Source organism: Agelaius tricolor, unplaced genomic scaffold (assembly GCF_023055355.1).
Source record: "Agelaius tricolor isolate 1412-34295 unplaced genomic scaffold, bAgeTri1.0.p SCAF_2, whole genome shotgun sequence".
NCBI classification, from domain to species: domain Eukaryota; kingdom Metazoa; phylum Chordata; class Aves; order Passeriformes; family Icteridae; genus Agelaius; species Agelaius tricolor.
In genome coordinates, this window is record NW_027269262.1 from 75,746,597 (window position 1) to 75,770,992 (window position 24,396).

The window sequence follows — 24,396 nt, forward strand, 5'->3', positions numbered from 1 at the left end:
GGCATGCTTGTTTAGAAATAAGACAGGCATATCCATCCCATATTACTTAAGTGTTAAATGTTGACTTCTGTGATATCTATTAGTGCTGCAGTCTCAGAAATTTAAATTTAAGTCTCAGAAGAGACAAGATGCTTTAAAAACTGTTTTGTTGCAGTGGTGGAATCGAAGTTTTTTATCAAATGATTTGGTAGTTACTCACATGGGAGGTAAAAAACAAGTAGCAGACTTCAAAATTCACCTAGCACTACAGGCATTCAATTAAGAAAGCATCTTTACAGGAACTTCAGCAGAGTTAGTATGATGGACACCTGTGATGTGCTATTTCTGGGACCCGTGTGGTAGGGTACTGAAATGACTGTGTCCTCTTACTGCAGGCACCGAAAACGAGATGATGGCAAATGGCCCTGGAGGCTGTAACAGAGAGGGAGAATCTGCTTACCCTGTGCCTCTCAAAGGGTTTCTGTCATCCCTTCTCTGCCTCGGTGTAACAGCTACCAATTTGTGTTACTTAATTATGCTATTAAATTTATACCAGCTTTAGGTTACCTTAATAAGCTCAGTTGTGAACTGTGACAGTCAGGCAGTGCTGTGTATTCTTGGGTAGACCGGGTGCATCCAGGAGGTGGGTGCAGCAGGGATTGGGGGCTGCCAGGAAATAAAACTGCCATTGCTGGTACCCAATGGGGGCCTCATCTCTGAATGCCTTTTCTCTCTTAAGTTTTATTTCTGAGTAGAAGTTGGGGTTTTTTGGTTTTGCTTGTGGTTCTTTTTTTTCTTTTAATTTTAATATGTATTGCACTTTGAGGTGTCAGTCCCTATTTTACATGATGCATTTACTACTACGGTAATAGTGATGTCACCGGCAGTGAAAACTGACAGGAGTTACCTTGGTCCTGCTTCGGTAGAGTTGGTAAAAGACAGTTTAGACACTTGATGTGGCTGGATAGCTGCCCTGCGCTGTGCTCCTTTGTTTCCTGCTAACCCCCGGGGGCTGTGTGGGTGGAGGGACTTCCAGCAGTTAGGAGGAAGCCCCAGGTAAACTTGTTTTTGAACTGATGACTCTTCAGCTTTTAAAGAGAGAGAGATTCTTTGCTGTAGGACTCCAGTTCTGATTCACAGAACTTGAGCGCGACAGTGTGCTTGCTCTTAACATTGTGTTTCAGAAGAACCGCATATTAAAGGGAAAATTTGACTGGGGAAGTGCTTAGGTGATGAAGGGATTTCTGGCAGTAACTAGGAAGTACAATGATGGTTCGTTTCATTTGAGGCTGATCCTGATATTTGTAGTCTTTACATCCTATTAATTCCTTGAAAGATAAGCTGATACAAGCATGATTTGCCAGGGCCAATGGCTCTTCTTAAAGTCTTGGCTTGGGTTATATCCCCCTTCTCTACATATATAAGATAAAAGCACTGTGAATATGAGGTTAACTGAATTCAAATAGAAGACTCTCTAGAGTTATTGCATTCCTTAGAAAATAAATACATTTCTCATATGGTTGAGATTGATCAAAAAAGTGTTCTGTATGCCAGTGATTACATTCCCATCTGTGATTAAGGTTTTCTGTCTGCATCTGGTTTTCACATTATATTTCTGTAACAAGAATCCTTTATATGGCAGAGTTCACTCTCTGTATTTTCTATTAGCTGCAGCTTGAACTACTGCACGGATCGCAGATTTACACATGTGGTTTTCATTACTTCATACCATTGAGAAAAAGTAATATTTGTTTGGGAAAGTATGTTTTTCAAAATTTCCATGGTAATACAACATGTTGATCCTTTTTTATAACACTCATGTAAGACTACAAATTGTTTGAGGCATTCTGCTTTCACTGAAGTTCAGATATTAGACGGTTTTGCATGTACATCAGTTTACAATTCAGGAAGCAAAAATACATTTAAAGCAGGAGATTAGTGTAGAATGGGTATAGCAAAATGCATCCATCACTTTGGAAAATGTGGCAAATAGAAAAAATTAACATGGGCCTGAAACAAAGGAAGAATAGCAAATTGAAGTGATGTCTTCATTGTAAAGTGGATGACAGATTTTTTTTTAAAAGAAGATTTTACAGTAAGATGTTTAAAATCTTTTACCAGCTATGGAAAATGAGTATGCTATTCAGCAGAAATATTGAATTTTTATATATTACATAGTTTAACATATTTGACCATAATTGTTTCTAGTGACCAAATTAAAAAAGGTTAGCAAAACATGACTATATCTTTACAAATGTGTAACTCTGAATCCAAAATATGATGTATTCCACTATAAGACAGTATTTCAGCCAGATTGTGCTGTTGTCACTTGGTAGAAAACTTAATGTTTAAATTATCTCAGTGAAATTAATAGAGCCAATTGGTCAGTGGAGAATTTTTCAGTTTTGGTAGGATTTATGGGTTTATGACCATAAAAATCAGATCAAACAATAACAACAATTCAGAGAATGCTGTATGCATTTATGGAAATTTAAAGTGTTACGCAAAAGTCCGGGCAATTGAAAAGTACACAATTCATGCTAGGGGCACAACTGAAAGGTAAATTTATTGCCTATGTGAGAACATTGTGACAACTAGAGAATTACATACAAAATAAAAATAATTTTATTAAAGTAGTTATTGTACCCAAGTTGTGGAGTCCTAACCACATTTTGGAGGTTATTTTCCAAATGCCAGAGGCAGTTGTGTCACTTTGAGAGCTCCACAGTTGCCAAATTCTGGGTAGAGTCCTGCAGTCCTTACCACTTGTTTTCACTGAAATCAGTGGAATTTTGGCTTCTCTCAGGACTGCGGGGGAAATGTCCGACCACGACCGCTGGAAAGAAAGAAAGGACTTTGGAGAATTCCTTTGTTCTGTAACCTTAACTTTAACTTGGGAAGGTTTGTTTTGATTTGAGAAGGGTTCTTGTTTGTGGGAAAGATTGAAGTTCCTAGCACAAACACAAATGTGATCTTTTGCAAATGCCCTTGGGCAATGAATTTTTTTTGCAGAAAGATCTAGTGCAGGAGAGGGTTGGGGCTGGATTCTGGGTTAGATGCATGAGCTGCGGCTGGATCCTTGTGCATGCTTAACTTGATGTCCCGAAATACTTGAACAGTCATTGCAGATTGAAGCATGTACATAACTGTGTGTGCTTGGCTCTGAAAAAACTTTCTGTCTTGACATAATTATGAACCCCTGAAAAGCATATTAATGCCTTGGAAAAACTGACAACATTGTGATACAGACTTATACAAATGGCAGAGGATTTGTGTAACCCAAATAAACAGGTTTTTTAGGTGTTGGAGTGGGAGGGAAATTGCCTTTTCAAAAGTGAGAAGATTATTTGTAAATATATCAATAGCTTTTTGATCTGCCTTTCTTTAAATGTGTTTGCTGTTACAACTTACAAATCCAATTTAGCATTAGTGATGTGTAAATTGGAAGATCTCTATTTTTAGTAAACATTTTGATTTAATAAATGGTTCTCTAGAGCTTCTGTTGAACCAGGTAAAGTATGTAATATTTTATATTATGTGAATGTATTTAAACCCAAGCATTTTTACAGAATTAACTAATGGATAGAATATAGGCTGCCCTTAATTTGTTGCCTTCTATATGAAGCTGTTTTAACTGAGCAAATTATGAAACTACTTTTGTTGAAGAATTAATACAGTTTTAAAGTACTACCTTATATTAGCTAAGAAAATGTGGTTACTTGTTTTAGAATAATGTTTCTGTCTTCCCTTTTTATTTAAGACTACTATTATCATGTAAATGAAGGGGTGTGGTGCTTCAAACTGGCTGTGATATATGCTTTTTTTGTTTTTGTTTTTGTTTTTTTTTTCATTTGTTGTTGTCAATAGAAAAGATTGATCTCTGGGCTGGTGAACATAATATCTGTCCCAGTCAGAAAAGGAAAGAGGAAATTAGCAGAGCGATTGGTGGAGAATGATATCTGTCAAAAGAAACACTTGGAGAGCACTGAGTTTAGTGATAGGTGACTGCCGGAAAAAAGGGAACTTTGAATTTTGTCAAGGTAAGGAACAGAAAAATATTTGATTTTATAATGTGAATACCTTTTAGAAGTTATTCGTGTGTATATAATGACTGTACCTTGCCTTGTAAACTGTAATTAAAAAAGAAATCTTTCCCTTTAGCTCCAAAGAGTCTGTCTAGATCAATGAAGGTGCTGTCCTTGTTTAATACAAGTAAGAAAAGAGTACTGCAATGCTAATAAAATACATCAGTCCTGACTTTTAGAAAATCCACGTGAAATTTTAAACTTTGGCATTATTTTTTGTTTTTAATGACATAGTTGCTCTTTATGTGTCACGTCAATAGTACTTGGCTGGGTTGTGGAAATAGTGACTTTCAGTTTTCTGAACTGTGAATTGGAATAGTATTTGCAACCAGGTTAAGAGATAGTTGTAATCACATTGGCAAAATGGTTGTTTGTAATTTAGTGGAATCCTCTGATAAGCTCATTGCATCAAACTGGGAATCTGTGATAAATTTGATTGAGATGATAATGAGAATGGATATTTCTGCTTCTTGTGCGCAAAGATTTTTACTGTACTAGAAAAGTAAATCTGCTATTGCTGGACAAAATTTCTAGATAAGCTATGGCAGTCGTTCCAGTCTTTACTGTAACTACATTTTTTCTTCTAAAATGGTGTGTGTCTGGATGGCAAGCAACTGCTAAACTGATTTTAAGTGCTTTCCAACACTTGGATAATTTTCTTTCTCAGTGTTGGACCATATCACCTGACATAACTTTGATAGAGTATGGTCCAAAATAAGATGAATGGTGTCTGAGTACTCTTGGCTTTGCCCTGGATAGTTTTAAAGGTAGCTCAGCCTTGATCATATTACTTGTGTTCCCACCTGAGATACCATGGCCCATGCTGCTCTGCCTGTGGGGTGTGGAGAGATGGAGAACAGCTGAAAGAGCCAGTGGGAGCCTCTGCACATCACCTTGTAGCAAAGGGCTAGGCCTGAGGTTTTGTGCAGCAGTGTGAACATATTTTTAAAAAATTAAATCCTAATAAAAATGAAGTTGCATTCTAACTTGAGTTCCTATCTCAGTTTAAAACAAATAAATGCTTTTGTGGGACCTTCATGTACTCAGGCAGCACTGGAAGAGAATGAATAATCTTAGCAGGGTTTCTTCTTATGTTTTGATTTTGCTTATTTAGCAGTGTATAGCTTCTGACTAATTTCTCCTTTTCACTATCTACAGTCATATTTTTCAAAGTGCAAATGTACCCTGTACAGGTGGCTGTTGGTTGGTTTCTTTTGCCATATGGATCTTCATAAAGGATTTTAAAAATAAATAAATGTAAAAGTAAAGATGCCATGCCTGAAGCATGCAGTGCTGGCATACTAATGGGAAGTTTATTGTGGCTTATTGCTATCAGAGCATGTGCAAGATAATGGAAATTTCCTACAACTTGGGAGAAAGGCTTATTTTCTAATACCATTAATTTAAAGAAAGGGAATTAACATGACTAAAATTCACTTCATCTCTATAAAGTCCAACTGATGTGATGGTTGCTGAAGTATTCATAAAAAGGAGGGAACAGCACCTTATCCTTCCTGTTCACTGTTGTTGTGCAGGTTGTGCTCTCTGTATTGTCTGGGCGCAGGCACATCTCTGCCATGGTGAAGTTGCTGTATACTGCATGATTCCCTTCCCTGTGCAGTTCTATCAATTGTAGCCTTATACCTAAATAAACACATCTCTCTGTGACACCTCTTACAGAGTTAACAATATTGTATAGTTTTCACCTTGGTAATGAAGAATTCAAAACTGCTTTGTAGCTCTTAGAGAGTGATCAGTGGTGGTTAACAGTTCTTAGATCTTTAGCCATTCCCATTTTGACATTTACTTGAATTGAGGTGACGGGGTAAGATGTCTACATCTAGATGTATTTGTGACACGCTCAAAAATTTTAGTCTTAAATGGTTAAGAAGCTCCACATTTTCAATTTCTTTTTTTTGTTTTAAATTTCAGTTTTAAATAATTAGAGATGAAACCAACATTGAGCTTATCTTAATATGGACTTTGCTGTGCCCAAGAAGATTTGCCTTGCTATTTGGAGCCTAAATTGGAGTAAAAGGCAAAAAAAAAAAAAAAAGGTGTTTTGAGTTTATTGCCTCCTTGAAGCAATGGCCTCTTGTAGCAATGACTACTTCTGCTGATGTGACCCCTTTCAAGCATCCTCATCTTTGTTTTGCTATTGCAAAGTCATCTTCTCTTAGCTTCCTTTTTTATCTTCAAAACAATTGTTTGCTTACCAATGTATCTTAAGGAGTACAGTGAAAATAAAGTCCCCTTCAAACATACCACAGATGCAAAAGAGTATGCAACTGTATTATAGACAGTGAATTGTACTTCCAGTCAGAATTTCATCTGTTCATGTGGTGCACACCTGTGGCTTGCTGGCATTGCTCTTGATTGGAGTGGAGTGTGAGAGAGCTTAATGAAAAACAAAGCCAGGATGACAAGGAGAGACTCCACAGCAAACATGGGTTACTTCACATTAGCAAGAGAGTGAAATCAAAGTAGTGCTTTGGAGACAGCTCCCTGGTATGTGGGAGCATGTATGGGTGACCTGCAAAGTACACTGGTGCCCTGCTCACTGCTACCTTGCAAATAAAGCATTTTTCTCTCTAGGTCAGGTTGATTTGGGCCAGTTGAGAGCATGGCCAATTTCTCCAGCTTGCTTTCTGAGCCAGTAAGAGTATCCTGGGCAAGAATCCAGCTTTTGAAGTACAAAGAAAAAAACCCATAATCTATATAAAATGCTAGCGGATGGGGAAGGGAGGAAATTTACAGAGAATAAGTGAATTTGAAAACAACTGTGTTAAAAGTAGAATGTAAGGGGAATGTGTGTGTTTGACATTAGTATTTATTTTAATTTGAAAATATGGTCTTTGAAACCTTTGAGGTGAGCAGAGGACAAGCTCTTGCAATATGATATATTTATTAGTAAACTGAAACCAAGTGCTCCAGTTCAAGTTCCTTTTTCAAAGTGATTTTTTCCCCCTGAATTCGCAGAGTTTGGGTTCCCTCTCTGTGCCCCCCCTCCCTGCTCCCCCTCAATGTAATGTGTCTCTGATAACGTTAATGGGCTTTGCCCCACATGGAGCAGCAAGTGTATTGTACCACTGCTCACTGATCCCAGGTCAGTGTGATGCGTGAAATCAATTTATTTGAATCTCTTTGCCTGTATAGGAATTTGGCAGCGTGCCAGTTGTTTTCATTTAATGTTCTTTGTGTTGAACACAGACAAGCAGACATGCTTTTGTACTCCTCTTTCTTCTGGGCTCTTCTCTTTTCAGCCAATATTCTATTCTGTGGATTTTTCAGAAAGAAGTAGGAATGTGTTACCTTTTTAAAAATAGTTTTTGTTTAAATAGCCTTTAAAGAGCGTAGAAACTAGGTCAGTCACAGAGCAGCCTTGTGTAGGGTTTTCTGCCAAGTATAGGTGGTAACACCTGCCCTTTCCCATTTCTGAAATTTGGGGAAAAAGAGAAAACACTGGTCTATTTTTCTAATGCCTATGTCTATGATTTATGTCCACTTGTAAGACAAAGACTCTTCAATAATGCTTAAATCAGAATAATTTTATTTCTAAATAAGTATGGCTGTTGGCTGGAAAAATTGGCAATATGTTTCAGGATCTTTTTGAGTAATGACCTTAAACTAAACATTGATTTGGGAATCCCTTGTCTCATCTTTCTGTCTGTTCATCCCCTCCCCCCCAGTAATTTAATATTTTGAATGGCTGGCTGAAGAACAGCTACACCCAAGTATACCCATTTATTTCATTTTTTTCCTTCTTTTTTTTTTTATGAGAAATCAAGGTGTGTGGAACAGAGCAAATAATGTAGCCCTTCGTAAACTGGGGGTGGGGGAGGGAGGGACCAGCAGCAGACATTTCCAGGAGGATTTGTTTAAAGCCCGGTGTCGGGAGAGGCAGGAGCAGCAGGAGAAGGCTCTGCCGGTGCTTGGGGCGGCTGGTGCGGAAGTTGATGTGCAGAACCGCGGAGCCGCGGCGCAGGGGTCAGACTCGTACACATCAGCCCCGTTTCCTTGTTTAATTACCTGAAGAGCAAAACATCCAGGCTGGGAGTGTGTGAAAACCCAGTATCTCGATCAGCAGTTTGCTGCTCTGACATCCTGCGAGGCCAGCCCCGTCTGTCCGCAAACGTCAGGGCTGGTTCCTGACAGGGGGCTATCTCTGCCGGGCCTCGGTTCCTTCCATTCAGGAGGCATTGTGTGGAAGAGGGTTTGGTCAGGAATTTGAGGTTCCTGCCGGTTCTTCCAGCCCGGACAACCCTGTGACAGATAGGCATGATTTTTTCTTTTAAAGAATAATAATAAAGAAAAAAAATTGGCTCTTTTTAGTCTTTCCCTTGTAATTCTGGCATTGGTATAACACTGACTGAAACAAAACATTAACCCTTTTTCTTCTGAATTTGCGTCTTTTTTCCTCTATTTGATTCTTTCTTGCTTGACCTCTTATTTCAGAAATCAAATCTTCTGAGGGGCAAATTATTTGAGGTGCATTTTGTCCTATGCAACAGTTATACTTTTGAAAATAGTATTTATTTCATAGTTCACATTTATATAATCATCATGCTTGGCATATTAAGTTTATCATTTTAAGTGTGCTTGGCAGCATTGTTTTTCTTTGTCCCCTGGATTCAAACCAAGCGGAATGTTTGTTTCTGGCCCATTAAAACAGTAATGGCAGCTATCAATGCTTCCATTCTTATTATCCAAGTGATTTTCTTAGATGTTTAAAAGTCTGGTGTTAAATTTTAAAGTGTTGGGATAGGGTCACTTATAGTCCTTGGTCCTTCATAGCTGCTGTTTGTTGAGGTCACAGGCAGCGTTCAGGATTGGGTCCATAGATGGATATGTTCCATTAGGATGTAAAGCTCCTCCATATAGCTGAAAGATACTGTATGTTTACATGGGCAAAGGGCTTGAATAGGTGTTTGGTTGTTTTGGGGTTTGTTTGTTTCTTTATTTTGGTTTTGTTTTGGTTTTGGTTTGGTTTAGTTTTTTTAATGTGTGTGTGTGAAGAATTAAAGTACGACTTCTTGTTTGAATGATAACTGAAGAATATTACCCTTATTACTACAATCTCAGTACTTGAATTTATAACATAGTGGTGTTAATAGTTGTACTGGTAGAACTTAAAATCACTGGGTAAAAGTAGTAGAGGGAGGCAAGATAATTAATAAGGGCTTCCAGCAGAAATGAGTGTAGCATGTGACTATGCTGTTTATTGTTGTGGGCAGAAGCTGGTCCAAGAAAGATACTTGTGGTTGCAGGAGGAGAGAAGGAGAGCTGAAGATTAACTAAGGTTTCATTTCCCTTCATGCTGAAAGCTTATGGTCCAGTCTGTAGAGTTATGCCCACAGGCTCAGCATACATATTAATGTGCTAGAGATTTTGGGCACTTCATAGGTGAGATTGAAATCTTTTGAGCAGTTAGTTAGATTTTCCCTGCTACTATTTAATTGGAAATTTGTAATACAAATGTAAGGGCAAACTTTTCTTCTTGCAGGTGAGGATTTTGGGGACCCTTGAGTGAAGGAGGTAGCCTTCAGTGTGCATATGCAGTCACAGACTGGAGTCAGCTACAGAACTAAGAGTCATTGTCATCTATTGTGCCACTAATCCCTCATCTGAAAAGCATTTTCAGGGGTTGATGCAACAAAAGAGCTGTAACAGTGTTATCAGATTGGTAATTGTGATCTAATGAACTCTTAAATATGTACAATAATCCTTCACCTTTAGAATCAGGCCCCTTTCTTCAGTACAAACTCCCTAGGTTACTCTGGTGTAAAGGTGCCTTTAAGTAAAAGTGGATGACTTAGACATGTGGTTTTAAATGTCTGTCCTGTCATATTGTAAAGAAGCCATAATCTAAATAAACATTGCTTGTATTTGTAGGATGAAAAAAAAGATGGTTTATTGTGGTCAGTCTCATGTTCTTGACGGGAACGTGACATATGTAAGGGTTTGTACATATGAGGGAAATTATATGTCTATGAAAGCACTGTCTGTTTGTTGAACCTTTGCATGTCGTATAAGTTGTGTCCCTCTTTTCCAGTGTTTTAGTTGCTTTTTTTTTTTTTGGCAGAGTTCATAATCCAATGAACTGTCCATGCCCTCTATCCAACCATTGCCTGCCTCAACCAGCAGTCCATTAAATGAAAAGTTCTCCGTGGACGTGTGGTGACAACAACCACCACATTGTCTTTCCTCCTACCCATTGGGTGTCAAGAGCCGCTTTGAAAATAACAAATAATAAATGGTAGCCTTTACACCAGGGTTGCCACTCAAAAATTCCTTGGGATAATGGATTTAAATCAGCATTCTCTTTGAAAAAATATTTATCTTGGCCATCTCCAAAAGCCTCTGCTGTGATAATCTTGTTTAAGGAAAGTTATTGCGGATAATAGTTCTCAAGATTGTTTGGGCTTTATTAAAACTGCCACCTTGCATTGTGCCCAAACATTTACTGCTTCTCTTTGCAGATATTCTCCTAGTGTAAAGTGGTGTAATTTGCTCTTGGTATGAAATTCCACTTCATAATCATTTCTGCATTTTTCTGCTTCTCTTCTGAATGGCTACAACAAAGCACCATGTGGAGTACAACACCATTAGATAAAGTGAAATTATATTTAGAGGCTTGTGTTCCTCAAGGCTTCTCCCAGTTCCTAAAGAAACAAAGATTTTGTATTTTAATTTTTCTTAGCTATGATGGGATTCATCTGGGTCAGACTAGAAGCACAGAGATTAGAACAACTCCCTGGTGCTTTCAGGGAGCTTGATGTATTCCTTCAATAGCACTTTAAGTGAATACGGTTCTGGCTTAGTTTTCTAATGGAAACCTAACTGGCATGGTGTTTTTCCCCTCATTGTTAAGAGTGCTGAGTGTTGCTATTCAATTTATGTATTAATTGAGGGTAATATTTTATGGTAGTACTCACACTTTGAAATTCTGGAACTTCTTTTAGCTGTCAAGGTTGGTGGAGGTGGGAGAGGATAACTGTCCAAGGCAGCTGGAGCGGAGGCAGGTCATGTAGTGAGCTGGAGAAGAGGGATGTGTAGCAGAGTGAGAAGGTGGCCCTAGAGTCATGAATTTAGGAGTAGATCTGGTGCCAGAGAGAAGACAGAGGACAGTGATTGGAAAAGTGAGAGAAAAATGTGATGGAAAGTATAACTAAGGAAACAATGGAAAGAAAAGGACTTGACTGAAATCAGCGCCTTCCTTTTGTCACTTACAAATGATAATGCCTTTCTATCATCAAGGGTTGAATGAGTTTGTGTACTGATTCTGCTGTGTTTCCAGATGCTGAACTGCATTAGAGCAGTTCATTTGGTAATACTGCCTGGCATTTTAACAATTACAGGGTCTGCCAGTGGGTTGTCCTATTATAACTGTGAGAAAACTCATCCATAAAAGAGCCACTGTTCTGTTTGGACTTAGTTCTCTTCATGTAAAAATCTGCCCCTGCTGCCTCTGTTCCATTAGATCTCCTAATTCATAAGGGAAACAGAAAATACTTGATGATAAGGTGAATTTCTCACCTGGCTCTGGAAAGCAAATAATTTAAATGGAGAAATAATACTTAGCTGTCCTAGATATGCTGAAATATGTATTTTCAGTCCTCATTCACTTGCCCTCTTGAAGTTACTCAGTAGTTGACAGATGTCATACTAAAATAAAGCATGAGTAGTAAACAGCAACATGCTGTCCAATGGCAGTGCTGTGATGTTATGGGCACTACTGTGTGTATAAAAACATAACCAGGCATGCAGAACGGCCAGGCTTCCAGCCCATTACAGTGGAGGCCGGTGCAAAGATTTTGCTAACTGATGTGAGACTAAGCTTTATTTTCTGAATACTTGTCAGTGTGTTTTACTAGCATAACCATGCCCTTATATTGTTGGAAAAAAATTATATACATATATGTTGAATAATACAATACTTTAATTTCCCCTATATTTCTGATGACTGTTGTGGTTTGCAAATTCATATTGAGCTCATCAGGAACAACAGCTTTGTGTGAAGGCCCCTTTGAAGAAAGTTTTTGTACCATTATAAATGTAGTAAATAAATACAAGTTGATCAATATATGACAAAAGGGTGAAGAAGGGAGGTCAATAGGTAAGAATATTTGCATATAAACCATTTTCACCCTGTTAAAAATGGCAGTATGAGCATAAATAAATGTTTTGTAATGCTGTGTATTTGCTCCACCTGGTGGATTTTCCTGGAAGTGTTTTTAATCTTAATGGGAAGTTGTCTTTTATATTAAAGACATTTCTCAGAGTAAAGGCAACTTTCTTTCTTTCTTTCTTTCTTTCTTTCTTTCTTTCTTTCTTTCTTTCTTTCTTTCTTTCTTTCTTTCTTTCTTTCTTTCTTTCTTTCTTTTCTTTTCTTTTCTTTTCTTTTCTTTTCTTTTCTTTTCTTTTCTTTTCTTTTCTTTTCTTTCTCTTCTTTTTTTCACTTTTCCCTTTTCTCATTTCTTTCTCTTAGCTATGGCATTGCAATAGGCAGATTTGTGGAAAGTATAAATTGATATTTGTCTTGGCCACACTTTGTCAGCACAGAGATCTCTATGAAAGCATAGCATTCCAAATCCATTAGTAATTACAGTTTATTCTGGGGCTTATTTAGAGTATTCTTGGACTCATCTAGAGATTAGTAATTGCTGAGTCCAAGTCTGTGGCTTGTAGAGTTATATGTGATCAGTGAAAGGGAGGATTTGCTATGAGTTCCCCCTCCCCCCCCACCCCCGGTTCTGAGCCCCTCGATCAGAAGTAGCAGTGTTATTGAAAAAGAGAGTTACTATGCTTAAGTGTTAGTGCTGTACATCAGCATAAAATCTGTCTGTCATTAGGCTAGCTTTGCAAACATTGTTTTCTTTGGAATTCTTAAGGACTCGGTTATGCTTTGATCATCTCATTGTTCTCCTTAGGTTATTTTTTTCCTTTAGAGTGTAATGGCTCCCTAACAGAAGGTGAAGTTCAGAAAATAGTGTCTCCATATGCAAGGGATTTGGAGACCTTTTTATTGTCTTTAAAAATGTCATTCATAGTCCTCATTAGCATTTATTGTTGCAAGCATACAAGCAGAAAATGTGAAATTGGTATGTCATGAATAGCTCCACAGAGCTCTAGAGCCCTGAAATTTTGCCTGCAGTGTGGTGTGGGGCAGGCATTGAGAGAAAGCTGGCCAGATGGCTGCCAGCACAGAGCAGAGCTGCAGGTTTTTGTCTCTGGTGCTGAGAGGAGGGAAAGTTCACTGGAGCATACGCTATCACCCCGTGCATTTTAACAAAACTAACTCGCCATCAGTCAAAACTGGGAGGTGGTGACATTGAAACAAAAGTTTTCAATATAATGTAACAATTCTTGTCAAATGAATAAAGTATGTTTAGTTAGTGTCACAAATATTGACATGTTACAGAGAAAAATGCAAGGCTCAAATTTATGGCTAGTGGTAGATACGCTTTCACACAAATATGCTCTACATTATCTTTATTATGAAGATCCTATACATTGAAAAGACATCGATTAAAGGTCAAAACTTGGGTTAATATACTACAGCAGGAGGAGTTTCCCTACCCATGTTAAGTGAACAAACACCCTGAGCTTCAAGTCAAAAAGCAGCTGATAGCTTGAAACACTTATTTCCTTCACTGCCCCCCTCCTGCATGCCCTCCCCCTTTCCCCTTCTTTTTATGTCTTAAAATATGGCTATAGTTCAGCAGGAGCAGATATTCTCTTCCAGGCTTCTCCAGGTCACATTTGAATGTGTTTTTTCTCTGTTAGTGAGACAGCATCATTGGTATTTTCTTTCAGAAATATTTTCAAATCAATATCAAATTTGCTAAAGTGCATGAGTGGTGTCTATGCACAGATGGTGTGGTAATTTTCTTTGAAGTCAAATGATGATAGAAATTAGCAGTCAATTCTAATTTACCCACATTTTGGAAAATATAGTATTTAATAAAAAAGTGAGGCAAAACTTGTTTAGCTTAAATCTAGTGAAAGAAATAGATCCCAAGACAGGTACATTTATATGTGAGTTTGTCCATGTGAGTGTTTTTACCAAAACATATATAGAGAGCAAAAGAGCATGCGTTCTTTAAGGCCTGAATGTTGTCTCTCCCACTGTGAGTCAGTTAATTTTTCACAGAACTATTCATTCATGCTAGGTCAAAATGTATCTTTTCATTGTTTTAAAACCTGAAATGCACCCAAAATGTCACTGGAATTTCTGTGTGTTCAACAAAAATTAATTTTTGGTTTTTTTTTTTTTATCAAAAAGCAGTAGGCAGTCTAGGTTGTTAAGTCTAATGCACTGTCAAGGCTGCCTTTTCTTAGCAGATGATTTAAAATACTCTTTGGAGTATTATTGAAATATGGATATAACATACAAGTTTTCTTAACTGAAAAAAACATGAATACTTTCTCAATTCCAATGAGTTTAATCCAGTACTCGAGGTAACATCATGAACAATTTGTCTTAGAAAACGAAGAATATTTTCTTACCACCTTGGTGACTACCTTTCAACTGCTCAGTGTCTGATTTGTGTAGGTAATCTCAATTAGTCTATATTTCACAGAGCAGTGTATGTTTTAAATATCTCATTTTTCTTTTTTCAGAAGTCCAGAAAGCCTTGCCAATAAGGAAATGCTTAGGGAAATGTTTAGTGTTATCTGGCAAATGTTTTGTGTTGCGTGCATAAAGAGCTGCTGTTAACAGATAAGCACATATCTTATTGGAATATTTCAATTCCACTTCCAAGGAAAGAATTGGAAGTTTATAGAGAAGTGCCTTTCTTGGGTAGATTTAGCCTTTTGTGGTAGTGCAGTAAAACCAAGGGAGGCTAGGTACAGTGTAATGGAAAAAGTTGCACTGAGGGTCCCATTACAGGCTTAGGTGGGCTGCCGTGGCACCAGGCAATCAGAGATACTTGGGCAGCAAGAAATTACTGAGCTTCCACTGAAGGTGTTGCCTTTACTGTACTGTGGTTGGACAGTCAACTGAACAAAGTTAAGAAAGCATCCAGAAGTGGTTGTGCCCTGTCCCCTGCATCAGCTCCACAGCTCACACATTAGGTGGGTTTGCCCTGTCAGTGGGATGCCTTAAGAAAACACTAATAGCTTCCAGCTGGGTGGAAAATCAAAACGTTTTGGGGCTGACAAAACTAGTAGATTTGAATTTGAAAGCCCAGCTAATGCCTCCATTTTTATTTACCACTCGCCCATAAAAGATTATTTTCCAATATGTCAGCCTCATTTGGTGGCCAGTGGTCTGAAAGTGAAAGTGGAACAAGCAAGCGGGGAAATCTGGACATTAGTGAGTCCGCCCTTTCAAGCTGGTGTGCCACTTTGTGGAATGGCCTTCCCTGAGATTGGGGGGGTCCTAATGACCATTCATCAATGCTCGTTGACTGATCATTGAGTGCCTTCTCATTCAGTTTATCAAGTCTTGCACATAAAAAGTCAGAATAAGCATTATTCAGCTTTGTTAAAGCCAACTAGGAGTAAAATGCTCCATTTGAACCCATTTTGCCCTTGGTTTTTCACTTTGTTAATGCAGTCCTGCTTAAATGAGTGCTTTTATTGGGTCTGTTAGAATATCTGAAACTATTAATTCTCTTGTATTGAATAGCTGGTGGCAGGCCAGAGCAGATGGGGTAGAAAACTATTTGGTTGGGTGTATTGCTTTCAATTAGGATCAATGAGGTTTCAGCTCCTTTGAATTAACTCACTTAATACCCACTGTGTGAAGTCACAATGTATCACAACAGTCTGCTATAAGTAGAGCGGGAAGTTGAGAAGTCCTACAGAAAAGCTTTGAGTTAAATTCTTCCTTCACTGTTAATAGAGAGCTTTCATTAACTACAGATGTGTTTCAGTGGACTTCCAGTCCCTGTTATTAAGCTGGGTTTGCACAAAAGGCAATCTCTGTACTTTTACATGATGGCCATTAGGAATTTCCCTTTTCCATCAGATCCATGTCTTGGCTATCTTATATCATCCGCTGCATAAAAATCTTTATACATCCCCTTCGAATACAAGACTGTGGAGACTGGTTTGCCTCCTCTACCCATTTTCAAACTAAGGACTCCTAAAGGAAGATTTAAAATTATTTTGTAAAGCGTTTTGAGTGATGGACAAAGAAGGAGCTGGTGCCCACCCAGGATGGTGTAATGTAATGTGCACCATAAAGAAACTGGGCCTAGATTGTCTTGTGGGTTTTTCATTTTTTTTGTATCCCATTCATTTTGGCAATACTCTGACTCTTGTGATGCAGCAGAACTGTTCTGTGTTAAAACCAGTGTCTTTCTTTTCTTGGTGGAGAATAAAACCATTTTACAGAATGGGCCATCCCCTTTTGCTTGGCCTGCTAAAATTTTAGACGTGGTGCAAAAACTTCCAGGGCAAGCTTTAGGTGACTGCATTAGAAATGGGGGTGGGGAAAGCAAATAAATTTCCACAGATACTTCTTCAGGGAGGACTGCCAAATGGGTTGCAGCCTGCCTCAGTGTATTAAATAATGAGAGGGGAAAACTATTCATGCAGCTGGCTGCTTAAGAAAATGCTGAAGTAGTCTCAGATGCACAGGCATTCTGTTAGCCCCTTCCATGAGCAGACTTCTAGGTGAGAATCTCCAGGGATCCACGTTTTGTTGACGTGGATCAATTTAAGTGGCAATTACTGTACTCAGATAACAGCTTAAAAAGGCTTTTTACACACTGAAAAAAGATGCATAATCATGCAGCATATGGAAGTTCAATTTCGTGAGCCATGGTCTGTGGATTTACAATGTACTGATATTAAGACCTTCTTTTAAAGAGTGAATATTGTTCAGTTTTATTAAAATGCGTCATAGCGTTGACATGTTACTTTCTACTCTGAAGCTGATTCAGGCTGCATCTATGTTGATGAAAGGTTGCATTTCCAACTGTGAAAATGTTTTTCCTTTCATGTAGAGTACAGCATTACAAAAGAAAAACAACGTAGCAAATACAATACTAACTGACTGGTTTTAAATAGTGCGTCAAGTAATAAAACCAAAAGGACAGTAAAGTCTTTAAAGGCCTTGTTGGAGCAGACTTCACTTGTCTCCATTTCCCTTGCTTCTCTCCCTTTGCCCCTCTGCTTTTCTCCCTTTCATGAAAGTGGTCAGAAAAATGTTTTCATGTTTTGGTTTTCATGTTTCTCTTGGATTCTCTGACACTCAAAAATCCATTATAAAGAACTTCATTACGATAGATGTCTGATGAAGATGAAGAAAAGACCTGCCTCAAGTAGTAGACACATTAGGTTGTTTGTGCTAGGCTAACAGCCCAGGGGATTGTTATTGGGGCAGGGGAGCTTCTTTTCTTGATAGTCTTGGATTTGCCAGTTCTGTGTTTGGAATTTCTCTCCTATTTAAATGAAACCTAAGGGTGCCACTTAGATTGTGTTAAAAAGATATCATAGAAATATCAGTAAATTAAATGATTCATTTTCTTTAAGTGAGAAATATTCCTGAGTTCAGTCTGGACATTAGGATGGACTGTTATTTTCTGCTTAATTTTGCATGTGTGTCCTTTTCCTAAACAGATCTTTATCAGGCTCTGTGGTAGCTAGAGGAAGGAAGAGGAAGGCCTAAAAGCAGAGCTGTTTCTTCCTAATAGAGGCAGAAGATGGCATAATGCAAAATCAGGGGGGTGCATAAATATGTACACAAGGACAGACCTTACACTGAGAAGATCTGACTGAGAATTGTTGCCTTTCCATAAAGGTTTGAATAATGCAAAGGTAAAGTCAGAACCAGGACCTACATGTTAGTTGCTGGAGAAATGGCTCGTTACTAAAGCACTTTGCAAGTGCTGAATGGGAGGAGAGTTTTAAAAAGGACGGTATTTTTTCTTGTGCCTAGAATTTTGTGCAAAGCTGTGTGCTACAGAAGGCATGTGAGTCAAGCGTATGCTTCTTCTAAGAGGCAAAGATGTTTTACAAAGGACTAAAGAGGGACTGCTGAGAAGAAAATAGCCAGCTTTAGATAAAGCACTATAACAAAGACTTGTAGTTTTATGTATCATGGTGTCCATTAAAGCTTAATAGGGAAGAGTGAATTGAACCTAGCCAGGCATACCTTATTCATGTGAAGGATAAACATTTAAGGGGTTCACAAAATCAGAAATTGGGAGAACATGATTGTTTAGCTTTTGAAAAAGCTTTACAGGGAAGATTTTGTTTTCATCCCCCATGGATCACTATGCAAGGTAAAGGAGAGTAAGCTGCAAATGTTTGGAACATATCAATGGAAGAATCCCAGGGGGTTAAAAGCACCATAGTAAAATGTAAGTGGTCTGCTTTCTAAGTGTGGTCTATTTTACACATACTACTGTGGATCTGAGAGAGCGAGTGATTTTGATACTCCATTCCCTATAGTAAAGGAGAATAATAATGACAGAAGTGTGTGTGTGAGGGGAGGGGGGGGCGGCAGAATTCTCTTGTATATTCTTGTGCACGTTTTGAATTTCCAGCTAAATAAACAGACGTAGTCTTACAAAGTGCAAAATTATGGCAGTTAAAATAAAGAATTTTTTCCCCCACGTTTGGAGGAGAGCTGATTCAAAGTGATTCTTTTTCTTTAATTGTTGTCAGTGAAGGAAAGGGTTAACTTTTAAGGAAAAAATGAATAATTCAGTGTTTGGCTTATCACTCTGCATTTTAGTTTCTATTCTTTGGTCATCTGGAACTTGGTGTGAAAGGTAGAGTAAAAGGAGTCAGCTGAGGGGAGCCGGGGTTGTGATAATTTGCACACACATCCCTGTCATTGTTCTGCCTGAAGAGACAGGGCTGGGTTCAAGGCCACATGTGCTCCTGTCATCATTCACATTTCTGCTCCAAGTGCAATACAGAGTGTCAGCTCTCCATCTGTCTTTGCCTGGCAAACGCACGCGCCCAGCATCCTGCCTCCAGCTACGCTGCCACAGCCAGTTCTGATGGCCTTCCTCGCTTCTCTCTGTTCATTCCAGAACAGGAGGCACTGAGCCCTAAATAAGCTTGCTTTTAGGAGAGAGCCATTTACAGTGTGGTATATTTTATCCAAGGATGCCTGGTGAGTCGAAATTATTGCAGCTCTTTCGGTTCTAAATGAGGAAACGCTAATCGTTTTTTTGATAGTACATTTTCCCTCTCTTTTTTTCTTTTCTCTTTTAATATAGAGGGTGATTTGCAAGCTGATACGGGTATGGAGCGATCGCGGATGCTAATTCTGTTGTGTATGTGTTTGGGGGAGGGGAATTTGTGCAAGTGAACTGCTAAAGATGATACTTACAGCAGGACTGGATGTTTCAATGAAAAGGGATAGAAATAGCAGAAAGTCACCAGCTTTGTGGGTGCAGGTCTCTGCACGGGGGATCATTTTTAGCTAAGGGAAATACAGCTTCGGGCTGGCTTTCATGACTGTCAGCTGCACCTTGAATCTGCAAACATTTGATCGTCGGAGATCATTCACAGCGTTTACCCATCAGCTGAAATTATCTCTGTGAAAAGCTGTTTATGTTGGAGAAGTGAGGGAGATTTATAAAACAGATTATTCCAGCCTTGTCCTAAATTGTAGACCTTCACTGTCACCAGGCAAATCACCAAAATATGTTGATTCAAAATAAAACAATAAAAAAATCTGCTGAATTAGAGGAATTGCTGTGGAGCTGGGAGTTATAATAGGTCGGTTTCCTCAGGAAAATATTATCCTTGGATCTTACGATCACTTGTCTTATTGATAAGTGCTATTGCCAATAAAAATGCTTCTATGCAGAGTGATTTGTCTTATGGGTTTTATGAGATGCTTGACCACGACTGAGTAGATTGAATTTGGTGTGTTTTGTTTGTGTTTTTCCCCCCTTTGGTAATGACGGGAGAAAGCCATGTGCCTGATTATAACAGCTTGTGTTCTGGATAAAAAAAAGACGGGGCTAGAGATCCTACAGCTGGCTGGTTCTTGTGGATTATTTGGGTAGGACAGGCAGAAGAGGCTATGCTTGATCACAGAGAGTCTGTACACCTCGCAGATGGTGTTTTGAAACAGTATCTGCCAGTTTACTGCAGCCACAGTTGCATGTAGGTATTGCCAGTTGTTGAAAGAATGTTTTCCTTTTAGGATTTTTGTATACGGTCATACCCTACTGCTGGTATGTTTGCTGATCCTGTGATTGTAACAAGAAAGTGGGCTCTGTTTGCTCAAAGCACAAGGTTAAGAGGATTTATATGGTTGAAATATGGGCAAATTAATTTGCATAGATAACAACTGAGGACTATGAAAGGTCAATTTAACCCTTTAAACATCAAATTTGATTTGCATGCATTGCATTCCTGGGAATGTGCTCTTCATTAGAAATACCATGGTAATTCATTAATTAGGAAAACTGTGCATTGTGCATAATTTTCATCCACTGATGTTTCCCTTATGTTTGTATGAAACTCATCTTCTCCTGCGGTTTACTCTTCCTATGTTTTATCAAGATATTTAGGTGTACTGAAATGACACAATCTTATCAGGTTTGATCCTTGTGTGCATTGTTCGGTGTTATTGGCAAACTGTTGGAATGCCTAGAGTGGACATTTTTGAAAACCTATTAAGCCTTTGGCATTTAAATTACTTAATCTACCTGCTGGTTAAAATTTCATGCATCTTTAATCAAAATGGCATGTGCCACACTCAAATATGTATACCCTTATCAATACTCATTAAGCTTTACCATTAAATAAATCTTTTATTTGCAGCATTCTCTTAAAGCAGTAGCAAGCACGAAGTGTGTTTTAATGTCAGCTCTGAGTGTTAGAAAACCTTGCACTTGGATACAGAGAATACACTGACAGCTGTGACTGGGAGCATGTGCCAGAATGGAGATACTTGAACAGATCTGACACTTGGCTATTTTTGACACCCATCTGCACTTTTTTACTCTCCTCTAGGATGAACTGCCTCTCAATCTGTTCACAGCATATTTTAGCCCTTTAATATTGTGGTGTTGTGTTTTTTCAAATGGGCATTATTAGCCATCTGGGGCAGATTTTGTATTTTAAAAGTAAGCACATTATGTACAGGAGATTAAAAGGATGTGTATTTTTATGTAATCTGATATTATGTCAGTGCCTTTTGTGTATGTGTGAAGTCTTGATTTCAGAACCATCCCTTTAGTGATTCTGACATCTGAGGTCCTTCTTTTGGGGAAAGAACAGGAAATAATAAAGACGAGTTCTGGTTTATGTGTGGTGATAACAATTAAACAAACTAAAATTGCCCTTAAAAGATGAATTGCTTGTACTGTTATAATTGTGACTGGGTACTCACCTCCTCGCACTCCTGTCAGGGCAAAGCAACAGCAGCGGGGCTGGCTAATGAAGTGCTGTAAAAGCCATTCAGGCTGCTGTGAAGGCACTGCTGCAACTCTCAGAAAAGTCTCTAGAAAGATAATCCCGTTAACATGCAGCTTGCCATAACCAAGTTAACCATTTTGTCATTCTGTGGAGCGAACTCTAGGAAGCGTTTATCTCTAAGTAATTGTTCCTGGGGGAACAGTGTTCAAATCTAATACCGTACACCAGTTTCTCTGATTACTGTGAATGTGGTTGTTGGTTTCTTTTTTTTTGTTTTTGGTACTGTTTATTCCGGACTTTATTTATGAAACATTACAAATCTATCAGTCATTTTATAGTACTTTCAAAGAACAGATGTTGGCCTACAAAATGCTTTATTATTGCCCATGGCATTATTCAGCATGGTTTCCTTAAAAGGACAATCAGTGATCACAGTCATTGTAGCCCAGAAATAATGCTGCTCTTTCAGAAGATGGCCTGGTATTAGGTCAGACCACCCTTTCTTTACTTCTGCTCTCCAGATGTGGCTGCAACTATTTTTTTTTAAGTTCATGTTTCAAAAAAAAATGGGTTTGTTTTCAAAATCTGGTTTTACTTAAGATATCTCCATCCTGGAGTGCATTTCATAAATTGCCCACATATTTTTCTTAGCAGAGAACTTAACTGGCTGTAATTTTTAACACATGGCCACATCATGTGATATTTTCAAAACATTTGCACATAGCTTTAAGAAGGTCCCGGCAGAAATGATCCATCATCTCACAGCCAGCCCATTTCTTAACAGCATATCTGCATTTTCCATTTAGCAGAGCTATATATTATTAGCTTACATTTTGGGTAGTAAAACAGTGTATTGCTGATTGTAAAACATGGACTTTATTATCTGCTGAAAATTGATTTGGCATTTATAGCCACTGTGTACTAGAGTGGCTTTCTGGTTTTAACATTAGTGCTTGCAAGTGATGATTTGTTTAAAGAACAGAAACAAAATTGCTATGGACATAACTGTTAGTGTCCTAGTAACTGAACATTTGGATTATCCACCTGTTTTTTAAATACATGCGTCTAAATGGTGTTACACAGCAAAAGTGTCCTAACAGTCCACTAACCGACTTGTTCTGTTCTAAGTTGCAGTTGCTATGCTGTTATATTAGAAGGACTCTGTGTATTACAAAACAAGTTTCCTGCCAAATAGGGAAAATGTGTCTGGAACTACTTAAGTCTGAGTATTAACTTTGCATCATTATTCCAATCTTCCTACATAATGGCTTTATCTTCAGGTTTCAGCTATGAGTGAAAAGCTCTTTTCCCTAAGAGGACCGTGGGCCACTGGGTTTTTCAGATATGTATGATAGGGTTGGGAGGCAACATGTGATGACTTGCTTTTCACAGTATTAAAGTTTCTTCGTCTTTTATGGTAGTAATAAATTCCAAAGTCTGCATAAAATTAATGCTTTTATTTTCAACCCATGGGGCTGTGAACTGCCTCATGCTACACATGCATGGAAAGTAACTAACACATCATGGAATGCAGATCATGCTGCAGGAATGAATACATACATATATATACATATATATATATATGTATGTTTTATCAGGGTCCCAAACACTCTTTTCCTGAGAAGATTGAAAGCTTTATAGCTCAGGCCCTTAGCTAGAGAAGAATAGCCTAGTTAGTTCCTCAGGACAGGTACTTCCTTGGTGTTTAGCACTGGGGTGTTTAGCACCAATCACATCTTGATTTGAAGATTTTGGACTCCACACTCACATATATAAGGCATGATCATCATAGCTTGCAAATCAATGTGATCTGTGTATATACGATTTGAAAAGACAACTTGAAATTTGCATAAAATGAAATAATGTGATACACCAGTTTAAAGTCCATAGAGAGAAATTGATACATGTAAGAGTAGAGGACATGATACCTGGTCCTTTTCAGGACATGCACACATACCTCTACCAGTTTTCTGGTTTGTTTGCTTCATCCTTGTTTCTTTCAAGTTTGTACATCAAGGATAACACTACAAAAAATCGGCTGAAGCCTGGTATTTCGCTTCCAGGTCACAAAACAACTTGTACACTTGAAGCAGTAGCTGCCTTCCAAATCCAAAGTTCTCTGCCTCTAACTCTCCTCATTCCTGGGTGCATCACTGTTACAGCTTTAAAGTTTCCTGATCATGTCAAGCTGCAACTCTGCATGACAGGATCTCCTTCAGTATTGACAGGGTTAAGCAGCCCAGTGCTGAGATCACACCAATATCTTTTTGGAGTTGAAGCATTTCTGTGACTTGAGTTGTTCACACAGTTTGATCTGGTAGGTAATCTCAGAGGAAGCCCAGTGCATATTTAAACATGTTGGTCTCTTCACAAGTGTAGGCTTACTTTTTGTTCCCAGAAATGTGTGTGGTGTAAAATGGAGCATAGAGCCAGCAATGCTAAGGCAAGTAGAGATTAAATGGGGAAAAACATAGGGCACAGCAGTGCTTGGATTTTCACTTACACACAGACACAGTCTAGCCATATTGGCCCACTTGGCAAGGCTTATTTCTTTTGATATCCTGCTATGCTAACTCCCTGTTCCCACAGTTCCTCTGTGAAGCTGGTGAAGTCCTTGCCACATTGTGCCATTCTATCTATATTCACTGGCTCAGCTCTCCAGCAGCTCAGCCATCTCTGCACTAAGTTGCATTTTTGTGATGTACATTTGTTCTTTCTGCCTCCTGTACATGAGAGTCACAAAATGAAGAGCAGGACCAGTGCAGGAGCTGCTTTCCCCTTGCTGCTGTTGATCTTGAGCCCTGTTCCCTCTTAATATGTTTCTTGTTCAGTTCTTGGGCAGAACAAGAGCATTGGAGATTACTCTCAGAAACTGCTAGTGGGCAGTTGCTTTCCCCACTGCTAAAGGACTATGGTCCAGACCTGAGCGTGAGCAAGCAGGAGAATTTGAAATTGTGTGTTTCACTTCCAGAGTAGGCTTCCGCTC

At 38.6% G+C, this 24,396-nt stretch overlaps 1 protein-coding gene across 5 annotated transcripts in view; it reads left to right on the top strand.

Moving 5' to 3' along the window:
• Positions 1-24,396, top strand: part of RUNX1T1 (RUNX1 partner transcriptional co-repressor 1) — a 114,718-nt gene that overhangs the window by 16,140 nt on the left and 74,182 nt on the right. The window contains exon 2 of one of the 5 annotated variants that reach the window (XM_071421612.1): positions 3,847-4,019. The exons of 3 other annotated variants lie outside the window; for them this stretch is intronic. In XM_071421612.1, the coding sequence (XP_071277713.1) occupies positions 3,932-4,019 (88 nt within the window). In that variant the 5' untranslated portion in view covers positions 3,847-3,931. Of the gene's footprint in view, positions 1-3,846; positions 4,020-18,959; positions 19,147-24,396 lie in introns of those variants that run through there. One more of the 5 variants, XM_071421614.1, reaches the window with a different exon arrangement.